At 41.3% G+C, this 12,125-nt stretch overlaps 2 protein-coding genes across 2 annotated transcripts; both read left to right on the top strand.

The window, feature by feature from the left end:
- Positions 1-2,012: 2,012 nt before the first annotated feature.
- On the top strand, positions 2,013-8,711 carry LOC132798407 (protein spaetzle 3). Its single transcript, XM_060810258.1, is given in 6 exon segments — positions 2,013-3,732; positions 6,033-6,163; positions 6,730-6,854; positions 7,639-7,921; positions 7,924-8,120; positions 8,180-8,711. Coding segments are annotated over 6 exon segments (1,887 nt in total). The 5' UTR covers positions 2,013-2,738; the 3' UTR covers positions 8,337-8,711.
- Positions 8,712-9,443: 732 nt separating this feature from the next.
- On the top strand, positions 9,444-11,696 carry LOC132797417 (signal transducer and transcription activator-like). Its single transcript, XM_060809192.1, has one exon. The coding sequence runs from the start codon at positions 9,473-9,475 to the stop codon at positions 11,228-11,230; it is 1,758 nt and encodes a 585-aa protein (XP_060665175.1). The 5' UTR covers positions 9,444-9,472; the 3' UTR covers positions 11,231-11,696.
- The last annotated feature ends 429 nt before the right edge of the window (positions 11,697-12,125 follow it).

Below are 12,125 nucleotides of genomic sequence, written 5' to 3'. Positions count from 1 at the left end.
AAACTATGTGCTCGAGTAGCCGCAGCTAAACTAGTTCTTGTGATTCGACTGTATGCAAAAAATAAAAACATAAGTACAACACACTGCATAGAAGTATTGTAGGGTTGCAAAATAACAAACAATCAGCAGTTTAGTCATCCGACTCCTTAATAGCCATGAAACTATAAAAAACTAAATTGCAAAATAAAAAAACGACAACTTGTACTGCACGAATGATGAGTAAGCTGAAGTTCGGAATGCGATCATAAAAAGATGCTTCAAAGCGAATTAAATGAATTGAATTAATTGTTATAAGTCACACAGCAAATGGCTGGCGACGGGCGACTGGCGACTGCTGACCATTGAAATGGATCATGAACCAACCCTGGTTGCAACAAATGTGCGATATTTGTTGGGCTTGGTCAGCAGCGTTGTCCGTCCGTCCGTCCGTCCGCCCGTCTGTCTGTCTGTCATAAAACAAAAGCCTGCTCGCTATATATCGATGTGGCGATATGGCCATGGCGTGGTCTGGTCAACTGGACAGCTGGCCAACCCATTTGCTACAGTTTAGGTTATTTACATATATATCTATATGTATATATAGTAGTTGGCTTACCCTTGTAGGTGGCATGCAGAGACCTTTCTAAACGGAAAGCGCTGACATTCCAATACTGTGTTGTACATATTATTGAAATCAATCAACACATATTAAATGAGCAGATTTTCCGAATTGCATAAATCATGACGAGTGAATCACAAAACAGGAGCTATAGGGCGTATTTCCCTGACACATTCATGTGCAAAGATCTCAATCACCATCAGAAGCACGTCGTCAGCTGTTGCAATATCCGTTTCCGTAAACGACTGAAATCGAATACGAATGCGACTGTGAATGCGAATACGCACGAAACTGTCTCGATTCGCAACAAGTTGAGCTCGCCCCGACAGCTAGAGCTGCAAAGGGGAAGGGGAAACGGAACAGGGGAAGGGGAGCAATGATCCAGTTAAGAGGTGCTAATATGCAAAGTGAACCCAAAACGAGCTGCTTTTAGCTGCTTGTGACGTAGATAGCGACGCAATCGCAATCGTAGCGCAGTCGCAGCATCAGTCTACGCCCTCATCTAGAGATGATCATCATCATTATTATCAGCGAAGCGATCATCATTAGCGACACAACAGCTCATCGCCAAATGCACTCGGCATTACAGCGACATTACTGTGAAATCACAGCACCATCCCCTCCATCCCCTCCACATCACCCCTCTGAAGAATGTGTAATGACTAGCACCCAACTTTAAAGTTCTCAAAAGAGAGCAGCGGAAAAAAGAGCATACCTGACACAACGCTCTCGCTTACTCTCTGTTTTGTCTCTTAAGCGGATCGCAAGTGTAACTCAGACTGCTCTTCACAACCTGTTTTTAAAGCCCACTTTAAAAATACTTTTGCTTTTCATTGCCTTCAAGACGACGACGACGATTTTGTTTGGTGATTAATATGCGCTTTTCGAAAATGAAACAAACAAGTCGCCAAATGGAACAGAAACTGCAGCGTCGAGTCGACCCATCCATTGACCTAGGTCATAAATGCTCTCTCTCCCAGCAAGAGTAGCCCTTAAACTTGTCCAGACTTCAGTTGAAGAGAATAAATTCTAATTGAAATGTATTACTAGTTATAGAATCATTTTCAGTTGTTGAATAACAACTTTAAGAACTCAATTTAATTAATTGATTTTAAGAACATTTTAAATGGAAGAGCATGCAAAGTTCGTATTGATTAATGTGCATATTTTTCCGGTTTTGTTTTATTTTTCGATTTACCATTCAAAAAAACTTACGCTGAACTGAACTTAACTGAGTGCCGCTCACTCTTTGAGCGTCAGCAGCAGCAGCAGCTGGGAGCAACAGCAACTGTTGTTTTATTTTTTTTGTGTTTTATATACTCGCATGTGTTTTTTTTTTACTCAAGTCAGTTTTGAGTATTGAGGCTTGTTGAAACATTTTTCCCATTAAGTTTTTTAAAGGCGCACGCCGAGAACGGCTCAGTCTCGATTGTCAGCTTGTCGTGAATGGTTTTTTAGCACAAGAGTCGCGGAGTCCGAGTTGTGCCAACTGCCGTGCAAAGTTATTAACACGATACAGCTCACGGCACTCTCAACTACATACGACTAAAGGCAGCAACAACCACTGCCACAACAACAACAACAACAACAGCAGTGAAGATAACTTTATAATAACAACAACATTTGCACATATTTATTGTATACTACATAACTCGCAAGAGACGTTCGATTTGATTTCGTGTCGTGTGTGTGTGTGCTAAAGTGTGTGTGCGAGTGCGAGTGTGTGCGATTGAAATTGTGCTATTGTCGCCGTCGTCGTCGTCGTCGTCGTCGTTGCTACTAATTTGCTTTTGCATAAATCATTTTAAGCGCGCGCGCTCCACAAAACGCCTCAAAATCACGTAAACTCATCAGCTCAGACTCAGACTCCGACTCCGGTTCTAGTTCTAATACCAATACCAATTCCAATTCTAGTTCTAATTCTGGTTCTAGTTCAAGTTCTTGTTCTAATTTGTTGTCGATTTATGGCAGCTTCGAAAAATTGCTGTTCGATATTGATATGCAGCAAGTTTGTTGCCTAAGTCATTTGTATCATGCACTGACGAAATACTTCAATTAACTTTACGTAATCAAACTCGACTCTGGTCTCACCTCGACTCATCTCGTCACTTGACTCACATTTCTACTCACACATTCGGGCATGGCTTTGGCCAACTTCTCGCTTCCGTTTGGAGCCCTCGCCCAGCCATGGGGCGCCACTCTGGCCCCGCTGCATCCGATCCATCAGCTGGCCAGTAATACGAATAACTTGCTCTACTCACCCGCGGATCATCAGCAGCCGCAGTCGCCCGCTGATGCGGCGCCCGACTACTACAAGAACAATCCCTACGCTGCCCCAGCACTGCATCAACAGCAACAGCAGCAACAGCAACAGCAGCAGGAACAACAGCAACAGTCACAGCAGGGTTATCCTTATGGCAGACGCAAGCAGAACAACGCTTACTTGCCACCAAGTGGCGCCACTCGCAACTCCGTGTATCACATTCAGCAGCAGCAGACACAGCAGAGCCAACAGCAGCACACACAACAGACGCAGGTGGAGACCAACGAGAATACGGTTTCGTTTCACAGCTCCAGTGCCAGCAGCAGTTCTGGCCAGACTCAGAGCACGCTACAGCTGACACAATCAGCTGGACGGGGTCCTGCCGAGGGCTCCTACACTCGCTATCCTGGCCAGGCGCCAGCGCTTCCGGTGAAACAGCAGAAGCAATACTACAATGCCCATGGCACGGCGAGTGCCACAGCAACCACAACGTTCACCAAGAACAGCGGCAGCTTTAGTATTACGGGCTATGGCAGCAGACAGCAGCAGCCATCGCATCCACAACAGCAACCAGCACAGCTGCAGCCACCGCATCAGCAACAGCAGCCGCCGCCTTTACCACCGCAACGTGGCAGACAAGCAGGCGGAGCTGGAGCTGGAGCAGGAAGTAAGACGGAGACGCCAGCCTCCACTTATGGCGTTGCTCCACCCGACAATTATCCAGAGCGTGCTCCTGGCTTCACCCGCGTTCAGGCGGGTCAAGGCTCCAGGACTCAAGTGCACGCCGTGCTCGACTACGATGTGGAAGAGGGCGAAGAGGAGGACGAAGAGGATGACGGCGAGTACTACGATGCCGAGGGTCACAATAAAGGTAAGCATGAATAACTTATTTTGGCAAAGTGCTGAACAAAATTCGAAACTGAAAAGTTGATTTTAATTAGCTGTATTTAAAGGAGTTAGAAAAATTAGTAACTTGTTTTTAAAGGGCAATAAAATATTTGATTGTCTTTTGATTTCATGTTTATAGTATTTATTTAATGTGCAAACTAATTTAAAGTACAACTTTGAAGCTTTTGATTTATAATACATACACAGAGTAACTTTCGGTTTAAATAAAACAATTAGCAATATTGCTTAAACTTGTTAAATTTCTAGAGAACTTCGATGAAATCGAATGCAGATTTAAATATACTAATAAAGATATAAAAGTTATCATTATTCTTGACAAAGTTATCTGGAAATAAATAGATTAGATTTATATTAAAAGCTAATGGTATTCAGCATGCTCAAGTTCAAATACTCTTGGAGGAAATTGTGTTTCAGTTAAACCAAATTTCTACATTTTGAAATAAATACTTTAACACTGACTTAATGATAAATAATGATAGATTAACTACGAATATATAGTAGAGAAAAAAACAAGAAGATATCTAGCTTATTAGCTCAACTGTAATACGTATACGTATTCTGCGTATACGCAATATTGCGATACTCTATCATCAATTCCTATTTGAAATCCCAAAGTCATGGTATAACTGATTGTTGTCGATGTTGTAGTTGTTGTTGTTGCTGTTGTTATGGCACCTTCCTCTTGCTATTGCTTGTGTGTTGTTTGCATGTTGTTTACTGCGTGTTTTCTGTGTATCTTTCCAATTGAGAGCAACTTCTGCACATTGCTGTTTAGCGCCAACAACAACAACTGCAACAACAATGGTAACAACAGTGAGAGCGATAGTTTAGAAATAAATACAAATACTACAAGTAGAGACGGAGCAAGGTCAAAGGTCTACAAACCTGGCGACAAGGTCGCCTATGGCCAGTAGAGACAGTAATGGCCAGTGTTTGACTTTTATAGCTGTCTCTGACTAACACGCAACACGATTTATGTATCAGTTGTTGCTGTTGTTGTTGTTGTTGTCGCTGTCGTTCCTCGTCTTCTAATAAACAGCAACAACAACATCAACAGCAATACCAACTCGAAAAGTAACACAAGCCACGAAACGTTAGCGATAGCGACAGTTCCTGCCCTCGTCCAAGACACAAAACTGTCAGCGCATTTGATAATTCACTTTTTGGCTCTGTGGCTCGACTTTGGCTTTGGCTTTGTTCGTTTCGCGTGGCGCCTCTTTGTTTCACTTCATCTCCAACTCATCTTAACTCATCTCAGCGGCGCTCATCTCATCGCATCTCATCTCAATTGTAGCAACCTGCCAAGTCCGACTTCAAGTCTCAAGTGCTAGCACAAGGGGTTGGGGGCGATTGCAGGGGCGTAGGACTAGAGGAGTACTTGGACAGCAAGGGGGAGGTGTTGTGTTGGTGTGTGTGTGTGGGTTTATATATACATATAGTAAGCTACATATAGTATTATGCAAGAAGTCGGGCCCCATTCAACCACTTGCGTTTAAATGCCGCCGAAGTCGCAGCCACAGACGAAGTCGAAGAAGAAGACGTGCACCACACTGAGAGCACACGCACACACACACATACGAACAGTAATATATATAAGATCAAGTACATATGATCGCATTGTTCAAGACTTTTGGTTTCACCTCTGTGTGCATGTGTGAGCACAACAGCAAGTGAAGACGTGAGCTTAAAACGAGTCCATCATGTAATGTAACTGAAACAGTTACGAAGTGCGCAGTCTCGTTCAACGCGGACAGACAGAAGACAGACACGAACTCAGACTCAGACTCAAACTTAACGAAACTTAACTGAACGATGTAACTCAATAAACAAAACTTAACGGACTCTCACAAATTCTATGCAACTGTTCCCATTGACAAATCCTGTCGCATTTCAATTGCATTCCACAAAAAAGGGAAAGGGAAAGTTGACAAGATCATCTCAGACCTCTTTACATGCAAATCCAGTTCAGTTCAGTTCCGTTAAGTTCAGATCCGGGCATTACAAATGCCAAGCATGCATTTCATTTCATGAAATTGATATGTCAACTGCACTTCGATTTTGTATGCAGAATTGCAATTTTTGCATTTTATTTATTTCTTTTGAGTTTGCTTGGGTTTAACCCAGTTGATTAATGCCCACACTAATCAGACTCTGCACGTTATCCTGTCCTTGTCTCGCCATGAATCATTCACATAGCTCCAGTTTTCAATTTGCATATTTTGCTTATCTTTCTTGTTTCTGTTTTTTTTTCTCATTTTGCAGACAAGTCAAAGAGTCCGATGCCCACTGTAACTCCAATACAGGGTCCCATCTATCTGAAGAACGGTAGTGTGCCGGTGGTGCCTTTGTTTTCCTATCCAAAATCGAATAATGGCTCGTTCTTGCAGATTCCGGTAAGTACTCCCCCGACTCACTCGGGCACGCGTGTGTTTACTTCAACTCCGCCTCCCCCCTCCACTTCACGTCATAAGCGATTACGGGTATATCGAGTATATCGATCGATCGATCGATCGAGTTTGCTCATTTGCGGAAATAACTTTGACGATCTCTTCTGTCTGTGTGTGTGTGTGTGTGTTTGTGTTGTGCGTGTGTTTCTCTTCTTGCGGCTGTGGTTGTTGTTGTTGTTGTTGACTTTTTGGCTGGCTCACGAAGGTCGTGCGAGTTCGTTTCGTTAAGAGGTGTGATGATGATCATCATCATACTCAGCTGCTAAGAGACTACAACGCAAAGCATACCAACCAGCTTAAGGGGGAGGGAGGTGTAGAACAGTGTGCTGGTCGTCGCTCCGTTGTGAGTTGTTTTTGTTTTTTCTTCTTCTCCATTTTATGTCTTACTTTGAGTCATTTTCACACCCTGCTATAAATTGTTATGGGCGCCATTCCAATGCTAATACCAATTATCTCTCCCACTCTATCTCTTTCCCTGTTTCTCTCTCTCTCTCTCTATCTCACTTCTCCAGATCTGGTGGACGGCGCTGTCGGTGGCTCTCGGCCTGGACGTGAGAGGCGATGTGATCAAGGGCGTGCCCTGCATCAAGCGATATCATCAGCTGTTCTGCCCCACGGCTGGCAATAGTTATCCCATGTGAGTATCGTATTCATTTTATAAATCCCCAGCTGTCCTTCATGTTTAGAAGCGGTAGTTTGTTGGATTTCTGAAAAGCCATAACATTTTATGGTAAAATCTGATTCATATGTGGGCAAAGTGGAGTTTCACAATTTCACAACTGGAAAAAAATGACTTGCTTATTCTTAATTAGAGCGGAATGTTTTAATAACTAAATTCGCGATAATAAATTTACAGCTGATTGCCTCAGTGATAACCGCAGCATTAGTCAGATATATATTTTGAAAGAGAGAACAAAAAACTCTGTCTTGTTTATGATACATTTAATTATATTGGAATGCAAATTATATTAGTTGATATTGGTTATTGATAAATCTGAGATTTTTCTATCTAGTTTAAACGTGCTATTCTATTATGTGTTTATTAGTCATTATAAATCAATTTAAAGGTGTATCTTCATTGATGGATAATTTAAACAAAATTGAAGAATAGCAGTTGACATTTGTAGAAATTTTAAAATGGATAATAATAATAAATTAAACTGAAGAACAAAATTTAAAATAAATTTATGAATAAATAAGAATTGAAGATTTTTTTAAATTAATTTATGTATTTGGAAAAGTATTTAAGAAAGAAGTGTTCATATAATAATTTTAAAATCAAATATTGAAAAATAATATAAGATTTAAAAACTTAATTAAAATGCTGATTTGGTAAACCCAATTAAATTTATAAAAAAATTATGAGTATTACTTACATGTGTACAAATGTTTATAACGAACATCTCATTTTCTACTCACAGTGACAAGATCGAAAGATTCATAGACGACAACAAAGCGCTGATGCGACGCATGTATGGAGACTTTGAGATGAACATGGAAGGCGGCGGTGGCGGAGGAGGAGGAGGTGGCGGACAGGCGAAGGTGCGAAAGCGTCGCTTTATTGACGAGCCGGACATCTTCATACCACCCGGAGCGTATGCAGCCACAGCGGGCGAAGCAGGGGACAGTTACTTCGGGGAGCTGCGAAAGAAGCGTCAAGCAGCCGCCGGTGGGGCAAGCAATCGGAATAGGGGCAGCGTCGGAGGGGGGGTGGGACAAGCAGAGCAAGCAATAATGCCCCGCCGGGTAATGCGAATGCCAATTCTGGCACAGGACGACTCGATGCTTGTGAGTCGAAAATCGAAATTGTAACTCCCTACTGGGCATCGAATTCAGCTGGCAAGATCCGGGCGATTGTCAACACGCAGCACTTTGAGCAGGCAATTCATCAGGAGGTTTGCAGGTGAGTAAATCTTCTCCAATTGATTGTCAGATAATAATTGATGAAATTCCGCCTTTTAGCAATACACAAACTTCACGCTGCGAGGGCGAATGTGGCTGCGAACAGAAGTATAAATGGCATCGATTGCTCGCCTATGATCCCGATAACGATTGCAAAGGCATTTTCATGGATTGGTTCCTGTTTCCTTCGTGCTGTGTTTGTAGATGTAATCCCTAGGCATTTGGCCAATGATTGACCCGAATGCGAATGCGAACATAAGGGAGGAGAAAAAGAATTCGAATTAAAAACGATATTGATAGCGATAACGATAACGATAAAGATTTCTAGCGAAAAGTACGTTGAATGCCACTGAATGTATTTTAGTTGTTCTTAAGGTAGACATAACCATTAACCATTACTCATAGCTCGTAGCTCAGCTCTAGTTAAGCCCCAAATTTAAGTTGTAACTTTTATGCGAGCCATATCCCATCTACCCACATCGTATGCTATATTTTCAACCTTCATTTGTTGTTGTATTGTAATTGTATTCGTATTTGTAATTTTAATTGTAATTGTAAAGCGATTCAACTGAATAAAGATTATAATAAAAATGTGCAAAACAAAGTCATTTCGATAATAACTTGTCAAGGTTAATTGCTAAAGCTAAGTTAACGACTTAATTGCCACGCCCATAACTTTATTATGGACTTGCATAAGTCATCAAAATTTTGGCAAGCACCATGAGAGCTACATTCTATAACTTTGTTTATGGCACCTAATTTTGTGCTTGACGAATAATAATGATAGCAACTTATTTATTTATGAAAGTCAAGTGTAAGATCAATTAATACAATTAATTGTTTACCTGATTTAATTTACATCCCATTGAGATGTACAATTTATAATTTATCCGGGAAACGAACCTCGAACAAGCACTGCAGTGCTTCAATGCAAAACTCACCGTTTACCTTGGATTCAGCAAGCTTCAGCCAACCTTTGTAGCAACGAGCTTTTGTTGGGCAAACAGACAGCTTCCGTCTTCAACTGAAAGCTTTCGCGCGCAATCAGATGAAGTTGTCTCGCTCCGACTGCGTGGCATCCTAATTCGTTGGTTTTGCACTGAGGGAAAAATAAAAAAAAGTTTAGAATGTATTCATATTATTTATTCACAGTATTGCAAAAGGTTTCGATAGATTAATTTGGGCAATAGGTACACTGATTTAGTAGCAATCGATATTGTGATCTACTGCTAGTAATCTAAACTGAAAGTATCGATAAGTTCCTTGTAATTCTTGAGCTTTCTTCGGAACTGCGCATTTAGCGTGCAGCAGGAATAGTTGGGATCCCCGTATAAACTTGTTTGCCATTAAAAAATGAATAATCCTGAAGGTGTGAATACCAGTCACATGGCTGAAAGTGATTTTTTTGATTCGGCTTCTGGTCCGTCGGACAAGTTAGAGCTTACTGATATCCATCGTCAGATTGTGCAAAGCCTCTCGAACTTTACCACCACAATCACCGAGCAACAACAAAAGCTAAAGGAAAACCTCGACGATGCCACAGCCATCACACTTTTTACAGAAGATAAGGCGAATAAGTTGTGCCTCGTGGAGCGCAGCTTTTTGTACTATGAGCGTCTGCAGGAGATGATCATCACGGAGCTAAGAAACTGGCGTCGTCAACAGGCGCTGGCGGCAAATGGAGCACAGTTCAATGAAGATAATCTGGATGAGATACAACGTTGCTTCGAGTTGCTGGAAAACTTTATCAATCAATTACTGGCTGCTATCGAGGGCATTCCAAAAGAAGATGAAGAAATCGCTGAACTTCGCGAGCGAATGCAGCTGGCACAAAAGTATCTTCTAGGATCAGCATTGATTGTGGTTAAACAGCCGCCACAAGTGATGATGACAAATACACGCTTTGCAGTCACAGTGCGCTGGCTTCTGGGCTCCCAACCGGCCGATAGCTTGAATCCGCTCACAATCGTGTGTAACATTTTTTCTGAGTGGCAGGCAAAACATTTTGTGGACTGTCAAGACCCCCACTTGGATGTGATCAAGTGCCGTTTAAGCCAAATGGGGTCAGGAGAGCTGCAGAACAATTCAAGCATCATGGAATATCAAACGACAAAGCAAATATTCTGCGCCAACTTTAATAATATGCTGCTCAAGAAGATCACGCGATCGAAGACCGATAAGAAGAACACCAACAGTGTTATGGACGAAAAGTTCACGCTGTTCTTCTATGCAACGTATAAATTGAATGGCAACTATGTTTGCACCTGGTCATTTTCACTGCCCGTGGTGGTGATTGTGCATAGCAGACAGGAGCCAAAATCTTGGGCAACCATCATATGGGACAATGCATTCGCGAATGTTCTGCGCGATCCCTTTGTGGTCAGCCACTATGCCACCTGGTTGGAGTTATCTGCTGTGCTCAACATGAAATTTACAGCCTGCACACAGCGTCAATTAACCGCAGACAACTTGGCGTTTCTACATGAAAAACTCATGGGTAGACGCTTCGCATACATAACATGGAATGAGTTCTGCAAAAACCCGTTGCCGGAACGCACATTCACCTTCTGGGAGTGGTTCTACTCCGTCATGAAACTGATCAAGGACCATCTGATGCCCTTGTGGAAGGCAAATCTTATCACGGGCTTCATCACCAAGCACAGGACTCAGTTTGAGTTACTTTGCGCTGAACCTGGAACATTCCTGTTGCGCTTCTCCGAGAGCAAATTAGGTGGCATCTCCATTGCCTATGTGAATGAGCAGCAATCCGTAACGATGCTCTCGCCATGGGCTGCCCAAGATTTGCGCATCATCAAACTCGCCGATCGCATACGTGATCTGCCAATGCTGCGCTTCCTGTTTCGGATCGACAACAAGGGAGAGAGTTTGGATCGTGATGATGCCTTTGGTCAGTTTTATTCGCAGTCAGCTCTGAGATCAACTCGCACAAACGGTTATGTGCCCAGCACAATCCATGTGGACGTGCCTGGCAATAGGAACTTGCGCTCTATTAAAAAACGTGCTCCTAAAACAGACGAACAGAAACTGTTCGATGCGATCATGGGAATGGAAAATCCTGAAAATCTGGATAGCTCAGAGAACTTCACTTAATATAAAATATTAATTTACAAATAACAATGAAAGAAATAATATTAAATTCTTTGACCTCGTTAAACACATGGTTACAGATATATAAATAATGTGAACTTACTTTCAACTAGTGGAAGAAATTATATTTTTAAACATAACTCGGTACTTCCCAGTTTAAGAGACCAAGTGAAGATTTTTTTTTGAGAAGATTTGAATTGAAGAATATGTTACAAGAATTATGACAAGATAAAAGTATGGATAAATATGTTAATACATACAAAAATATCAAAGGAAGAAAAATGTTAAGTTAATTGATAAACAAAAAAGTTAAGTTAATTGAAAACGCTCAAAACTTGCGATCAAGTATTTTTGAAATTTAATTGAAGTGAATTTTAATTTTAATTTGAATGCATAATTGTTACTGCTTTTGAACATTCGTATTTGATTTAAAATTTGACAAGAATATTGTTAATTTAATTTGTTTAAGACCTGCATTTAATGAATTTTTGAAGTAGGCGTTTGATTTAAATTTTCTTTAATTACACAATTAATCCGTACATAATTATAATATGTTACACAACTATTTTTTTATTTCCATATCTATCGACTAACTAATGAATGTACTCCAGAGAAATAAGAATAAAGCAGCGCAAGGACATACTTAATATTTCTGTATCTTATGATATCTTGTGAAGGTTTATGGCTTTGTTTTGAAGCTGCTTCATAAAGCGTTTATTCGACTGCGCTTCGAAATGAATTCATTCGTACGCATAACCCAGATGCTTACACATCTCCAGCTCTCCGACTCCAACTTTGACTATGACTCTTGTCTCAGTATCTGTCTCTATATCAGTCTCAGTCGCAGTCTCTATCTCGTATCAATGTTTCAGTTTCTGGGTTCGATGTGCGACTGTCA

Source organism: Drosophila nasuta, chromosome 2L, assembly GCF_023558535.2.
Source record: "Drosophila nasuta strain 15112-1781.00 chromosome 2L, ASM2355853v1, whole genome shotgun sequence".
In the NCBI taxonomy this organism is placed as follows: Eukaryota; Metazoa; Arthropoda; class Insecta; order Diptera; family Drosophilidae; genus Drosophila; species Drosophila nasuta.
The sequence above is the reverse complement of the archived record's forward strand: the minus strand, read 5'-3'. Positions and strand labels throughout refer to the sequence as shown.

Excerpts from the sequence above, each read along its gene's own strand:
- LOC132797417 (XM_060809192.1), top strand. The coding sequence starts at position 9,473 with ATGAATAATCCTGAAGGTGTGAATACCAGTCACATGGCTGAAAGTGAT.